The 16,359-nt window shown below is 35.1% G+C and overlaps 3 protein-coding genes across 3 annotated transcripts in view; 1 reads left to right on the forward strand and 2 right to left on the reverse strand.

Annotated features, from left to right (window-relative positions):
• Window positions 1-16,359, reverse strand: part of LOC144443800 (ras GTPase-activating-like protein IQGAP1) — a 158,054-nt gene that overhangs the window by 65,536 nt on the left and 76,159 nt on the right. The window lies entirely within an intron of this gene.
• On the reverse strand, window positions 397-8,566 carry LOC144443754 (tetraspanin-36-like). Its single transcript, XM_078133296.1, has 7 exons — window positions 8,360-8,566; window positions 5,913-6,104; window positions 5,430-5,504; window positions 4,586-4,678; window positions 3,565-3,726; window positions 2,949-3,032; window positions 397-2,401 (listed from the first exon to the last, which is right to left on the reverse strand). The coding sequence occupies exons 1-7, from the start codon at window positions 8,423-8,425 to the stop codon at window positions 2,315-2,317; spliced, it is 759 nt and encodes a 252-aa protein (XP_077989422.1). The 5' UTR covers window positions 8,426-8,566; the 3' UTR covers window positions 397-2,314.
• Window positions 8,614-15,354, forward strand: LOC144443753 (ATP synthase F(1) complex subunit alpha, mitochondrial-like). Its single transcript, XM_078133295.1, has 11 exons — window positions 8,614-8,756; window positions 9,844-9,916; window positions 10,143-10,315; window positions 10,624-10,797; window positions 10,991-11,157; window positions 11,319-11,467; window positions 11,891-12,042; window positions 12,678-12,902; window positions 13,824-13,931; window positions 14,129-14,273; window positions 14,872-15,354. Exons 1-11 carry the CDS (start codon window positions 8,697-8,699, stop codon window positions 15,102-15,104), a joined length of 1,659 nt encoding a protein of 552 aa, XP_077989421.1. The 5' UTR covers window positions 8,614-8,696; the 3' UTR covers window positions 15,105-15,354.

Consider the following 16,359-nt stretch of genomic DNA (forward strand, 5'->3'; position numbering starts at 1 on the left):
TTGTGAGCGCCCATTACATACATCTGACACAATACCATAGGTTTTCCAGAGCCACACGAGAGCAAGAATTAATTCACTCAACCAATGAAAATGCGTAATGTACCAAAACATACAGGTACAGAACTTCAGAGCGCTCTGTTCGAACAGAGCTCGAGCACAGAGTGCAGACAATGATGTTATCGTTATTGTTTGGGGGTTCGCTTTGTTTCAATTTTGAACGTAGAGTTTTATTCTTGTAAGACATATTCTGATTGGCTACTTGCAAGTATGAGATTGGGTTTGGGAAAACCTCTGGTATTGTGACAGATGTGTGTAACGCACGCTCACAAAAGAACAAATGACAGTACACGTAACAGCCAAAAAGAAATTGCGCCATGTACACTACATCAAATTTTAATCAGATTGGGGTCAATCTATGACAGACAGTAGACTTAGATTGAGATCTCAATGTACACATCCTATTACATATCTACATCTTCTTTGTCATACATCATATCTGGAAAGATTTAGAGAAATGTAAAACAAGAAAAGACATGACATAACCATACACTGCTATACATTTTTGTACAAATTTTTTATTCATACTTTCATGAAGAGACACAACTTTATATACCACATTCTGTGTGAATCCGATTTTGGTTTCAAGTCAACATTTAAAGCTGGTATGAATATGGAATAAAAAGTTTTGAAAGCAATTCTTTCAAACATATACATATTTCTATTTTTGTCTCCAATAAATTCATAACATAATAATTCAAGAGATCATGTGTTGTTTATAAATTGTATTATTTTCAATAACTTAACTTTAATGCTCAGAAGATAGAAAAATGTGTTAGTAGAACAAATGTCATGGTGTAGTACGTGCGCACACAATCTATCCTGCAAAGTAGTAGAACAAATGTCATGGTGTAGTATGTGCGCACACTATCTATCCTGCAAAATTTCACCATTAAATATTCATATGGTAAGAATTCACTATGGTTACTAATTGTTATGAGCATGTTATTTGAGAAAGCAGCAGACTGTTGTCTCGCAGCACAAGAAACATTGGAAAAAGGGTAAAGGAATATTTAATACAAGAAAATGAACAGAGTTTATTTTTTAATAAGACGGCAAGTGCAAATTTTATCTGCTAGGTGACAAATTAAAGATCATCTCACTGTTCTCTACATAGGTTGTTGTCATGTAGTTGTATGAAAAAGGACTGGAAACTGTTAGCGGTATCAAACTATTTATCTAAACTATGAAATTATGAATTACTGCCATAGCAACTTGTCAAAAAGATACCCTGGACCCAAAACTGGTTATATCCATCATTCAACTTTCACAGTGTGCAAGTTTCAACTACCACTACATGAATTCCTTCAAAACAAATATTGAATAATCAAATGCTAGATTACATCTATAATATTTTGTAAATATTTACACTTTCTGAAAATCACAAGATTTTAGTGAAGCCCATCTATGACAGACACCTCACATACAAACTGTTTTATCCATTAAGATACTAGTATTAATGGATCATAAGTGACAGAACCCCTCCCCTATAGTATTCTACATACTAGTAGTGTAATGTTAAAATTTATGTGTTTTCAATAACCATGGTGGATGGGATGGGATGGGGTGGGGGTGCTGGCAAGGTCATCATACACTCATTTGTTGTACTTTTCCAAGTTTTCAGTCTTTCATGTAATAATCGTTGACACTTGTTAAACTTAAAACATATACAAACTTGTAAATATAATGTCAAGAAACAGTACTGTTATACATGGAAAAGGTATGTCTTATCAACTGACTGTGCAATTCCTACACTTATCGAAGTGAAGATCTACTTTATTAATGTAACTAGTGAACTAAACCAAATTTATGAATATTTCAAGTTCATATTATTCAAGTTTCTTCAACCTATCTTAAATTCGACTTTGAAATTAGTCTATTTTAGTAATGAAAGTTAACAGAAAGGTGAAAATCAGAAAGCTTACCAGTGCAGCAATGTGTTACTCTTCGCATAGATACACATGTCTGAACTGTGGGAATAACTACTTTTGAACCATTGATCAATGTAAACTGGCTCATTAATTATCCTCATAGAAAATGCTTATAAAATACTAGTTCAACTCAACAATACAAAAGTATAGTATAAGGCTCCTATGTTTTTTTTTGTATGAATTCTTGCATGTTGTGGTTTAAACTTTAATATTGAAAGTAATTGATTGAATGAGACTACATTGTTTTTGGTGAGTGGCTTCAATGAAACAATCTTGATTGTAACAACCAAAAAACATTGTTTCCTTTTTGGTTGATTGTAGTCTTGCTAGACTCTGTAACCATTATCCAGGTTGATGTAAGGAACATCTTTACGTGTACAGATCAGCACACAGGCAAATATCATTCCAATCAACTGAAAATAAAATAGATATTCTTAAATTATGTTCACCAAAAGAAGGTAATAACTTAATTAAAGTAATAATTAGTTCTTTCACTGTGACCAAGGGTTCTACCTACATATGAGTGAAATTCTACTTATGAGTGAAATTAGGAGACTAGATGCAAGAGAAGATATCAGTTGGGTAATGTAGATTATGTCATAGACATGTATGCTATCTGCTGAAATTAAATGTATAATTTGGATTTCTTGTGTACTTTCAGACCAGTGTCATGTACAGCAAACAAGGTTATGAGAATCAATGGTTGTTCCTTCACAATGAATTCTTGTTACACATGTATATAAGAATCTGGAAATGGTGTCATGAATGTTTAGCATACTGATCGTTTTAGTTTGCTCAAAACTTCAATCACAGTACAAACTGTAAAAGTGACAAGAAGTTTTCTATATGGCATTTTATTTCATATAACATTACACCGAGTATTAAAACACTTTTCTTTAAAGGTTCAGCTATACACTGTTCAAAGCAGTGCATTTTTGTGTCAAGCATTTCATAACTTACCATGATTACTGCCAGTACAGCACCACCAATGGCGATGTATTTGAGATTACCTCTGAACATATCTTCAACTGCATCAAGACAACCCTTCAAAGCAAAATACATGATATCAGAAGATTGCAATATGTACAGTGCACTGTAACTGTAGGGTAATGCTAGCATAGACTTGTGGTCTCTTGTTGTTGTAGCAATGATAAAGAAAAGACCAACTTGGCTTTCACACTGACACCACAACATGAAAAGCCAGGTTGAATAAACCTACTGTCTAACATACAATATATATTTGAATTTCCATCACTGGTGAATAATATAATTATTTCATACAATGCGCGATACGTGGAATAGCATTTCACATCATGCTATGGGTCAACACAGAATGAAAAAGTCGACTTATTCCCATGTGTGCAAACAGTAATGCATAAGTAGGAATGAAGCGGAAGTTATAGTATTGACCAAGAAACCAAATGATTATTACTTTTATAACATGCCTAAGTGGTAAAATTCTACTGCAGGTACTGAAAATTCACACAATGTAGTCGTCCATATGTACTATACATTTAGAATTTCCTGTTTAACATGATATTTACACACAGAAAAGACAAATCTTGCTGTAACTTACTTTTTGGTTTATCAATTCCAGATCTTGTTCTGTGAGAACACTTCCAGTACAGTTACTGTAAGTGTCCTTTTTGCAGCAACTCATAGGAACTTTGTTGGTACTATTTGCACCCCACTTGATATCTTTCCAATCAGTGTAGTTATGTGCACCACAGCATTTGAACTGAAATAGAATAAAATACAGTGTAAATGTTGCAATTTGGAATGATGTTGAACACCTTTGCAAGCTGTCACTCTGTAACAATGGACACACTAACATCGTGAGGAGTACAAACTATGAGTTCTAATGTAGAGATATATATTAAAAGAATAGGAAAATAGTAGTAGAATACCATTGGTGATGTCATCTTTCATAAACTTGAAAGTGTCACTCTTGGTGTAAGGAATAACATGCATCATACCATATCACGATGGCCATAGAAAATAGTCTTGCTCTCTATCACATCACAATGGCCATAGAAAACAGTCTTGCTCTCTATCACATCACAATGGTCATAGAAAACAGTCTAGATCTCTCCTATCACAATGGCCATTTATTTCATGTGTCAAAACAAACTTAATTTTAAATTCCTGTGCTCCAGATATAAAAATCTAAAAGAACACTGAAGGAGTGTCATTGAATAACAATTGGCTATTGACATACCTTTTCAGTATTGCTTTAGATACAAAGTTTGTTTGCCAAATACAGCAAATACTGTGTCAACAATAACAATATTGTGATTCTTCTCTGTGGATTTTCTATATGGTTAATTTGAAAGTCTTTGAGCACACAATAGTTAGTGTGCAACATTTACTGTGACAAATATTCAAAGTGAAATAAACCAGAGTACTAGAATTGTTTGTTTGTAAGATACACTACATGTGGTGCCCTGTCTATCAGATACACCGATGCATGAGGGCGCCCTTCATGGCGTACCTTACAGACTAGAGAATTCTTTATGCTTAAAATATCTATTTTTGTATATTTTCATCTTTCTATAATATTGTAGGCAAGTGGAGATAAGATCCATGCAATACCATACCTCTTTCTGTATTTTGTCTACTGTATCTTGATATACATCATCTGTGTAGTTCTGCACTGCATTTTCAAGGCCAGTCTCAATACCATCTTTAATCTAATCAAAAGAAGTTATCAAGACTTTTATATGAATATAATTTGGTTCATCCATGTCTAAAAGCCTGTTGTTTCAGAAAAACTTGTTAGCCACTTGCATTAATATACAATGAAAATGTAATCATACACTTGTATACGTTATTTCATCATGAAAGATTCAGCTTGAAGAGTTACCTTGTAAACAGTGTGACTACCTTGGGTAGCTATTTGTTTTGTTATTTTACTTTTAGAGCGCAGGTCAAAATCATACACACAGTACAGAGAATTAAAATTAAGTGGTTGTGCTTTGTCAAATACACACATACACAGTCTTTGCCTTTGCCCCAAGAGTATTGTGTGTAACTGATCTGGCTAGGGATTCAAATATCAGCTTAGATTAAATGCATCACACATACACTATCAGATTATACACGTCCTTCAGTCTAAGTTCTGGACATTTGTATTTTAAAGCATGTTTGTATGTCAGCTATTATAGACTAACTACTGTCCAGAATACTCTTTACAGCAAATGGTCAGCAAGGTTGTTAGAAGCATAAAGAAATTTGGCTTCAGCTGGCATGGCCAACAGTCTAGTTTAGAGGCTAGCCATTGGGTTTGAATCTGAAGGTTAGAGATGATGCCATACCACTTTGGCATCAAGACAACCAACAGTCATGAAACAAAGGTAAATTGAAAGAAGACTGTGAACGTCAAAATGAAACATAACTTAATGACTGTTGTCTAATTGGCATCAATTTTGAACACCATCTTACCTCATCTCTGTACACAAAACCAAGAATTGCAGCTGTAATTTGTAGTAACAGGATCAGTAGAATCAAAGTGAAGAACTGAAAAACAAAAAACAAGATGTTGTCACTCAAGTTAGAATCTTAAAACTTGTAATTGACTTTCTTGAAGCTGGAATATCATGTAAATTATGTGGTAAATTCAAACAAGACATTACTTAAGTAATTATTATAGTTATAGCAATTTTGCTTTAAAAATTGGCATATGTTCTAAGAATGACTGCACAAAAGGTATTTTTGTTTTTACAAGGGAGATTGCATCTTTGATCTCAACACTATAATGATGGTTGATATCTCACTGATTTAACAGATTGAATCCTCTCAACTGTTATGTCACAAGTGTACCCAATGCAGACAGACACATAGTGTCTAGGTAAGTGCAGTTTATACTAAGATTGAGTGAAAACTTTTTTGATATTGTTATGACACTTAATACCAACAAGTACTTACTGTAGCAAGCAGACATTTATGTTCTTTGCAGGCACCACAACATCCAATCAGTCCAGTGATGAACATGAAAAGAGCTGCTCCAAGGACAACAGCAGCAGGAATGAGTGTGTATGGAGTCTCTGTTATGTCCCTGTAATCATGGTATGTCTGAAATATCCTGACACTGACAAATACCAGGCCAGCTGCTGCAACCTAAAGACATTAAAAAATGAAATACACGTAAAGTTAAACTACAAGTGTCATGGGGGTGGTATGGTAAAATTGACATAGATCACTTTGGTGGAAACCCAGTATAAATTTGCAGAACTTGGGTTGGTTTCACCTACTTATACATGCAAGTCTAATTCAGACCATAGATTTTGTATCACTTCCTCTTATAATCTGTTATACAGGGTGGAAACTGAAAAATTTCACATACCAAACATAATAACTATTTGGAACTCAATGGTACTGTAATCATGATGTTGTAGAGCATATTTCACCAAGTTCACACTTGATACACATCTATTTCATAGTCACACCACACAAGAGTTTCAGTATTTTAAGAACTGTATTCTGAATTAGATACAATAATATTTGTGAAGCAAATATTTTTATTTGACAATTTTTCCATGTTCAATTAACCTTTTGGATTCAAAGAAATTTTATTATTGAAAATTCAAAAAATTATTTTGTGATGAGCAAGTGTTTAACTATCTTGTCAGTGTACAATATTTACAATACAGAACAACAAAAACAGTTGTCAGTGAAAACTAAAGACAACATTTGTTGTACACAGCACAACAAACAGTTGTTCTACGACCGAAGTGGCTGGAGGCCGGAGGCCGTGTATGTGAGAGGACATACACCTGTACAAGATGTGGTATGGGTATCATGGTACAAGGATGCACTTCCAATGACTCATACTCACAGCTGTTTGTCATTTAGCTGTGATCCTGATTCATCACACTATCAGCTATTATATCTTACAAAGTAACAATGCTAGTTTAAGAAGGCCATATATTGTCCAAATTGAAATAAAGTCATCAAATTGAAATCTACTTGCGATAATAATTCTTGTAAGTATCATTAAACACCAAAATCACAGTCTACTGATACACATTATGGAATGTGCACTCTAATTTCAGTGATTGTACATATTGATAGTACTTCCTGGTTCAACAAGTGATCAATATGGCACAAATGTAATGAAATAACAAAACAATATTCTAATATGGAATTTATTGAACAAACTTTTCACTCAATCATACATGCCATAATTTCTAAATATATATTTTTTAATTTGTTAATCTTTCATATACAGACACCATTTCAATGCTGAAGCACTGTTCTCCCAATGGAATCTGTTGCAAGATTACGTACACAGAAAAATAAACAAAAAGGGACAAACTAGGACAAAACATTACAGAGGCACAGTGTACTTTAAAAGATATCCAATTACATTACCAGACTACATTCTTAAGATGTACTTTACGTGTAAATATCGATGGGTTCAGAGCTGATCTTATGGTTAGGGGTAGATTGTTCCATGGAACAGCACCACTGTAGTGAAATGCCAGTTTCCCATTTTCAGTTTTAACTGGAGGGATGTATATGTAACCTTTACTGGCCTGTCTTGTGTTATAAAGATTAATTTACTTGTTCGTCCCTCTTTTAACTTAAAATACCAATATCACGTTATAAAATTCAAATCGAAACTTCGAAAGAAAACTATCTGTATTAGTGTAAATATTCTATGTATTTATTCTGTCAAACGAACAATTCTTAGCCTGAAAGATCCATTCGTTGTTTCTGTTTCATGTACTAATATCTCACCGTGGCGTGGTAAGCAGACCAACGACTGAACCTTTCAGACGACATCCTATGATTCTATTCTATGTTTTTACAGCTGAACACATTTGCTGTAAACAAATTCACTTTAAATTACATTTTGTAAAATCAATTTTGTGAGATAAAAGTTTACATATTTTTTTTCAAATGTACCAGTCACTGGGTGAACATTGATAATCTTTTAGAAAGACGATGTTAGAGGCAAATGTTTACGATAGAAGTCGCAGTATATCACTGAGGAGTACAGCTCAAAAAAATAATATGGACAAGGCATAGATAGCCTTCTCCATTGACGGACAAAGTCACAAACATTGAAACAAGGAGAAACTTCAAACCCTACGGACCGGACGCGGACTCGTGTATGAACAGATTTCAGTGTTGAAAATGTTTTCTATCAGTATCACCGGTTACATTACTTTCCAAAGTAACATGTCGTTCACAAACAACCAAGGAAATTTTGGCTAATTTAATGTAATGCATAGAAACTGGTAATGACATTCACGCTTACGTTATGTAACCGTTATATGCAGGAATCACTGGCATTTGCTATTGCCATTCATTGGCACATAATTATCACGTTATTTACGTTTTATTTTGTCATATCATTCAACACTTACCCAAAATAAAATTCCAAGCACTATCATTACACATTTTGCTGTTCTTGAACAACCTTCGGAACTCATCTTCGGTCCTTGCTAGTGGTACTTCTCCTGACAAATGTGGCGTGCAGTCAAATTTAGAGTGAAAACTTTTCACTGATGACGCAAGGGCCTAGGGCACGGTGTATTCGTCATGTGATCGTTGGTCATGGTCTCGTGACTGTAATTGCAATCCCGGAAATGGAGTCCCACAATCCAATGCGAACCAGCAGCTACGGGGTTTCTCAGTCTGTCCCCTGACCGCCATCTTGACCGGTGCAGTCTGCAAAAGGCTGATAGTTTACCAAACGTAGTCATGCTTTCAGCGCGTATTACATCGGCGTTAGCCAGGCAGCTTCCCAGACAAATTCCAAAGGTAATGAAAGTGAACCATGGGGTCTGTAAGTGACGATGGTGTATTATTTGTGCATTATTGACGAATCGGCATATGTACGTGTGTATCGTGTGCCGGCGATGGAGTCGTTAATTTGTTCACCTCATGCCCGGACGCAAAGTTAGAACTCGAATGATTTTCTGTGCAATTTAGCACTTGGATTGCCTCACATTCGATTAATTTGTGTCTTTTAAAACAAAATTTTGCAAATAATGGGGTATCATATGCTACCTCGTGTACACAATGAAATAAAACGAAGTGAGGCAGTCGGTTCAAAGGTCATTAGGTAATCTGTGGCAGGTTATAAATATAATTTGTATATAACTGCATGCATGCATGTTTTAGTTGTATTCTGTATGTCAGGATGCCAAAAATTCAATCCCCTTCCACCTCACCCAAACCTGGTTGAGAAAACGATAGGTCTACATTAGTATTGTAGTTCTTCAAATCAGGATGGTGTAGGTAGATATAAAATTAAAGGGGTACAAAATAATTTGAATAATTAAGACCATACTTTGTCAAATATTACCATGGTCCATCTATGCTCAAAACAGATACCGTCATCAAGTATATATATGTTATAATATACAGTGATGCTCACTCTGATAGCATGAAAAATGATGTCATGGTAGGACAGTTGTGTGGCTTCTTTAACTTTGTAACTCTTCTTCTTCTTTAAAAGTACAGTCCTCAGAATGAGTAATGTCGTACTGGCGGCGTAGCAGCAGAGGGAAGTTTAAACAAAATATATACAGTTAAAATAAAACATTATGCACTCTTATAACTCTTAGCACAGAACACCTACCTTCACATGAAAGATAGGGTGTAGCACGAGGATAATAACAAAAATTAAACATAGGGCGACTGCTACCAGTGTTATCAGATCATATACCAGTATAATAAAATTGCTATCAGACTTCTCCTCAAAACATAATTCTGAGAAGTGCCACAGGCAGAATAGCACCATCCCGAAATAAGATGCTATGTTTGTTGTATAGCTTTTTTACATCGTCACTTGTTCGAACAAGAGGATGTCAGCTCCTGATATAGCTATTTTCTACATCAACAGATATGTCGGGGAGCACCTGCAGCAGCGTTTGTCGCCAAAAGAAATATCACCACTTCAAAACCAGCATACCAAGGTCAGTTGAATGAAGAAAACTGCTACTGTCTCAAGGCTCACGATTATTACGTTGTCAGGTTTCTGTTTGACTATTGGAATATGTTAAGCACATTATAGATGTATACAGTTGTTTACTGTAATTAGTAACTGGTATCATTCTCAATAAAATTAATGTGCATTGCAAATGTTTAACAGTTTAGTATTTTGCATCACTGGTTATCATTTAATAAAATTTTTTATTGTAGGTGGAACAGCAGAAGTATCATCAGTTTTAGAAGAACGCATTCTCAGTGCATCAACAAAAGCTGATCTTGAAGAAACAGGCCGTGTAATGTCAATTGGTGATGGTATTGCACGTGTGTATGGCCTTAAAAATGTACAAGCAGAAGAAATGGTAGAGTTCTCAAGTGGGCTCAAGGTAATTAAAACACTATAGACAATTTTTAAGTTGAAATGGTCATGAAATGGTACAACAATGTATGTGCATCTCATTGAGATATCATTAACATACAAACATCACATATGACAAAAGTAAAATATAAACTTTTTAATTGTATGGGACGAAATCAGTGGTCACTATAAAAGTGGTCAAAATCTTAGCAATGTAACTGATGAGTTTGTTTTTTGCATTGTAGATATAATTTTGGTTTTGGTACATCTGAGTACACCTGTCATTTTAATGCAGGAATATACATAACAATTCTTACAAATCTCATTCCTTTTCAGGGTATGGCTATGAACTTAGAGCCTGACAGTGTTGGTATTGTAGTATTTGGTAATGATAAACTTATTAAAGAAGGTGACATTGTAAAAAGAACAGGAGCTATTGTAGATGTACCAGTCGGTATGGAACTCCTTGGCAGAGTTGTTGATGCTTTAGGAAATGCCATTGATGGAAAGGTAACTAAATATTTTGAAATTCTCGACACCTCTGATAATTAGGACAATATCCTTATTATCTTGACTTCGTCTGAATCTGATGGTGAAATTTAGTGTGCAAGTTTTATCTTGCTTTGATAAAACGATAAATGAGCACTCTGATAGCATGCATGGAGTTCAAGCCTGATATGTTGTTTACTATGATATATTTCAGGGACCAATCAATAGTGCAGAACGTCGCCGTGTTGGTCTCAAGGCACCTGGTATTATTCCACGTATCTCTGTAAAAGAACCTATGTTAACTGGTATTAAAGCTGTAGACAGTCTTGTGCCTATTGGTCGTGGTCAGCGTGAATTGATCATTGGTGACAGACAGACAGGGTAAGAGGAATGAAATGAATAATCACTAAAGTACAAAAATAAAACAAATAGCAATTTTTCAAATGACAAAGGGAAAACTTTGTCCTAGGCAAGGCATGCTATTCAAATGATTTTGTATACCTATGTATGTGAAATAAATGTCTCAATTTGTTTTCTTCCAGTAAAACCGCTGTGGCCATTGATACCATCATCAACCAAAAACGATTCAATGAAGGTGCTAATGATAAATTGAAACTCTTTTGTATTTATGTTGCCATTGGTCAGAAGAGGAGTACAGTAGCACAGATTGTACATAGACTTACACAAGCAGGTAGGTGACAGTTTTATGTGCAGTTATGCTAGAAAAAGGAACAAGGTGGTCAACTTATTCTCGTATATCCGTATGGTATATCCGTGTATATATATATATATATATATATATATATATATATATATATATATATATATATATATATATATATATATATATATATATATATATATATATATATATATATATATATATATATATATATATATATATATATATATATATATATATATATATATATATTCACATAATACTTTAGGGTTGATCGTCTCAGAAGATGATGATCAGTGATTCACTATTTACCTGCATACATATGTGATATGTGATGAATGTACACAGGCACCAGCGATTAGAGCTGCACTACAGCTGGATAAGCTGATCAAAATACAATGGTTATGTGACATCTGATTATTGAATTTGCAGATGCTATGAAATACACCATTGTTGTCAGTGCTACTGCATCAGATGCTGCACCACTGCAGTACTTGTCACCATACTCTGGTTGTGCCATGGGTGAATACTTCAGGGATAACGGCAAACATGCTCTCATTATGTATGATGATTTGTCCAAACAGGTATGACCACTAAGTCTTGTTACAATAAGGATTTCTTTAGATGTTCAGTGCACTATGCTAAACAACTTTTCAATCTAATTATGCTAATAATGAGAAGGAAAGTATAATTATAATCATATCCTTTATGAGTAAATCTTGTCCATACCATAGTGAAGTTTTATCTCATAAGTACAAACATGTTTCTGTTCCGAGGAGACTTTGGGAACGTTTACTCGTCATGTGAGGTGGTTTTGTCCATCGCTGTCAACCATTTTGCAATGTTGTATGATAACTATTCAATAATTTTATCAATGGTGCATGTCAAAGCAGGATTTCTTGTTAGGTTTCTGTGATAACTTTACAAGTCCAGATGACATGCTAGAGTAATATCCCCTTGAACCATTGTCAAGCCTTGCTATTTTATGGCCTAACACACTGATATAGGGGATACATTAGATGTACTGTACTCCAGGAAAACAGTTTACAGCACAGCCAACTGAGATTTGTTCTCTTCAAAATAGCTAAATTGAATATAATGCGAGTACATTCAACACTTGACATCCCAAATATACATTGTCAAATTCAGACTGCCTTGGTAAAATTAGACAGGCATTTACAAGTATTTATACATGACTTGTGGATCTCTATTTGTACAGGCTGTAGCCTACCGTCAGATGTCCCTTCTATTGCGTCGTCCACCAGGCCGTGAAGCCTACCCGGGTGATGTATTCTATCTCCATTCAAGATTACTGGAACGTGCTGCCAAGATGAATGATGACTTCGGTGGTGGATCCCTCACAGCTTTGCCAGTCATTGAAACTCAGGCTGGTGATGTGTCAGCCTACATCCCAACCAATGTCATCTCAATTACTGATGGTCAGGTAAGATACACTAATGTAGACTATTATAATGTCAAGAATGTTGTGCCCGGTAGGTTGAAGTAGCTAAGCTGTGAATTTTCAAAAAAATATTCCTACTGAGGTCAAAAATGTGAGTAAGAGTCAAATTGTTGATCACTCTTTCCTCTGCTTTTCCTATAGAACAGACACAGACTGCCATTTCAAAATAACCATCTTTACAGACTTCATTATTTTACCACATTTGTGTCATCAGAACCTCCAAAGCAATGAACCTGTTGAAGGCGTCCATATTATTTTGCATAGCCTGGTCAGATATAGCAGTCAGTATGTTGTCTGTCTAAGAGTATTTATATTTTGTAGTTCCTCATTTCAAAACAGCACTGTTGTATTGTACTTTTTATTTGCCGAGACAAGTTTTTGAAACTGATTATCATGCACAGAAAGACAAGTGAAGAATAATTCTGGTTTCCTTGTTTATTGCATCTTTTATCTTATACTTACATTTTGCAACCAGTTGCTGTTCTTGTGAAAAAGTCTTGTTAGCAAATTGCTGATCTCTTTGCAGTCATGCATTTATATAACCAGTGGTGCATGTCAATGCAGGATTCCTTGTTAGGTTTCTGTGATAACTTTACAAGTCCAAATGACATGCTAGAGTAATATACCCCTTGAACCATTGTCAAACCTTACTATTCTGTGGCTTAACACACTGATATAGGGGATACATTATACATTTATTTCACAAGTTTGATATGAAGAGAGGAGGAAGGGCAAGGTACTCTGTAACTTTGAACATGGTCGTACTGGTAAAGTGAATGGACAGGAGTGTTCTAGCCATCAAATAAAAAGATGGTATGCAAAACTAAGGCCTGCCCTTTGAATGAGATGTCAAATAAGTTGCACAGTAGAGTGATAAAAGTTTGATATGTTTCTTCTCACTAGATTTTCTTGGAAACTGAGTTGTTCTACAAGGGTATTCGTCCAGCTATCAATGTAGGTCTGTCTGTAAGTCGTGTAGGATCAGCTGCCCAAACAAAGGCCATGAAACAGGTTAGTTGTTCTCTTACAGTTATTATTATACTGTAATGCTAGTATATATATTATACTTTTATGATGTAATTTTGAAATCCTACAGAGTGGTTTTCAGCATATTGTCGTGATATTGAAATGTTTTATTGGAACAAAGCAATGAAAGGCACTGATTAGTTTGTACAGTTCAGTTTATAGAGTTATGTTGTATTTTTCAGGTTGCTGGCTCCATGAAGCTAGAGTTGGCTCAGTACCGTGAAGTAGCAGCATTTGCCCAGTTTGGTTCAGATTTGGATGCCGCCACACAGTCCCTTCTCAACAGAGGTGTACGTCTCACAGAATTACTCAAACAAGGACAGTATGGTAAGTAGATGTATTCTTGAATTTTTCATGGCTGCAAAAGATAGCTGTTTGCAACACTACCGTACATCCAGTGTTTCTGTTTATGTCAAATCTTGCATATTTTATGCATTGTCACCATTAAGTATGCATAATCTTCATACAGAATATATGCAATTATGAAGATGACATGGTTCTTAGTAAAAGTTTGATTACTATGCTGTCGGTGCATTCTATTTAGAATACTGCATTAGTGACAGTTATTGTGTTATGTGAAGGCTGTGGTATATTCACATTAGCCAGTTATGAAATTAGTATTCAATATGCTGTATAAGTGGAAGTTGACTCGTAAGGCATTCAACAGTATCATAACACTGCTTCACAATACACACAGCAATTTGATTTGTATTACACATTACATGTTGTATCACTCCTGGTCACTGCTTCTTAATGTACCCTGTTCCCATAACCATTGCTGTGAATACTTACTAATCATTCCTAGAACCCTCTTGAATTCAAAGTAAAGTCACAGTGAGACAGGAAAGAGATGTTCACAATAGACGATTAAGATGGTTTAGAATGCAAAGTGTATTGTACTGATTTGGTTGTAATTTAATTTCAGTTCCCATGGATATCGCAGAACAAGTAGCAGTCATCTATGCTGGTGTCAGAGGCCACTTGGACAAAGTTGAGCCCAGCAAGATCACAGCATTTGAAGAGGCATTCCTGAAACACGTGAGAAGTAGCCACTCTGATCTTATTGATGTCATCCGTACAGAAGGCCACATCTCAGAGTCAACTGATGCTAAATTGAAAGAGATGGTTGTTAAATTTTTGGAAACGTTTGAAGGTTGAAGCAGTTAATCACATATTGGTTGCAGAGCAAAATGAAAGATTGTATGTCTCGTCACAAAATATTAGGATTGGAACAATTCATGCAGAGACCAGAGACTGAAATTGATGGTGTTTTAAGTGTTAATGTGTGTTGAATGCTTGTATAAACTAACAGGGACATTTCCGTATCTGTCATGACTTTATCAATTTCACCCACAGCAATGTAATATAAAGTTAGTTTATTTGCCAATTTTTCAGGAAAATAAACATTTACCCTGAAATATAAACGTCTGTGTTGAGTTGACTTTAATTTATGTATGATTGAAGTTGAAATATGTGGTGTATTTCAGAAATCTAACATATCTATACATGGAAATTGAACTGTTTTGTTAGTGTGTTTGAGAAAGCTAACTTTGTCCATACCAATTTTCACCATTCTGCAAGCCAGAGCACATATTTCTGCTGACACAATGAAATGTTCCATCAAGAGGCCTGTGGTTTACAATGATGGGTGTACACTTATACTATGTAGACATACTAGAGAAAATATAATGATCCGAACAATGAAAAATACAACAGCAGGGATATTTCAGAGACATGTTTTAGTGGTCCAATCTCAAGATCTCTACACCAAGCAACGGCTTGTCTGGTATCTCAAGCACAGAAATCAGTTGTGAATCTGAAATTCCCATCAACATCTCTACTAAATCCAAGCTGATCTTCAGGAAGAAGGCTATTACAATGGTTTCCTTGTCTTTGTATGTGTGCAGCCTCATCTGACATGCAGTGGCTGATGTCTTTCAAACATCACACAAAGGTGACATACTATATGGAACTTACAAACGTCACTTTGTTTTGTGACACCAACTTTGAATGGTGCCCATATTTGTTGCATATCTCCATTCAAGTGGCTACCATATTATTGTAAGATGTGACCTTTCTGGTTGTATCTTTTGTGTTTGACCTGACTAACAAATAATTCCCTGCCATCCATTAATTGCACTGAAATAATGTGTGAGGCCGAGTCTTCTACAAAGACTTGTGTAAAGAGATTTTGAATACCACCACCAACTGTATCTTGCAGTTAAAATCCAATGTGCAACTGAACAGTCGCCATAGCTTCTTCCTACAGCAATAATACACCAAAACCTGCTTTTCGTTTACATGTGTAAAAAATTGGAATGTACAGTATCACTTCAATTTTTCAATTGCCAACAAAACATTTGCATCTAGAAACCGGTTCTTGCTATACATATATATGGTTACTAATGTGTAA

This window comes from Glandiceps talaboti, chromosome 12 (genome assembly GCF_964340395.1).
Source record: "Glandiceps talaboti chromosome 12, keGlaTala1.1, whole genome shotgun sequence".
NCBI classification, from domain to species: domain Eukaryota; kingdom Metazoa; phylum Hemichordata; class Enteropneusta; family Spengelidae; genus Glandiceps; species Glandiceps talaboti.

What these genes read in the sequence shown, in the direction of transcription:
- LOC144443754 (XM_078133296.1), bottom strand. Translation starts at nt 8,425, where the DNA reads ATGAGTTCCGAAGGTTGTTCAAGAACAGCAAAATGTGTAATGATAGTG. An exon ending in TGCTTGGAATTTTATTTTGG is followed by an intron (nt 6,105 to 8,359) that starts GTAAGTGTTGAA and finishes TAATGTCTTTAG; the next exon opens with GTTGCAGCAGCTGGCCTGGT. An exon ending in CTGTACTGGCAGTAATCATG is followed by an intron (nt 2,402 to 2,948) that starts GTAAGTTATGAA and finishes TTTTATTTTCAG; the next exon opens with TTGATTGGAATGATATTTGC.
- LOC144443753 (XM_078133295.1), top strand. Translation starts at nt 8,697, where the DNA reads ATGCTTTCAGCGCGTATTACATCGGCGTTAGCCAGGCAGCTTCCCAGA. An exon ending in AGTTCTCAAGTGGGCTCAAG is followed by an intron (nt 10,316 to 10,623) that starts GTAATTAAAACA and finishes ATTCCTTTTCAG; the next exon opens with GGTATGGCTATGAACTTAGA. An exon ending in AAACAAAGGCCATGAAACAG is followed by an intron (nt 13,932 to 14,128) that starts GTTAGTTGTTCT and finishes TGTATTTTTCAG; the next exon opens with GTTGCTGGCTCCATGAAGCT.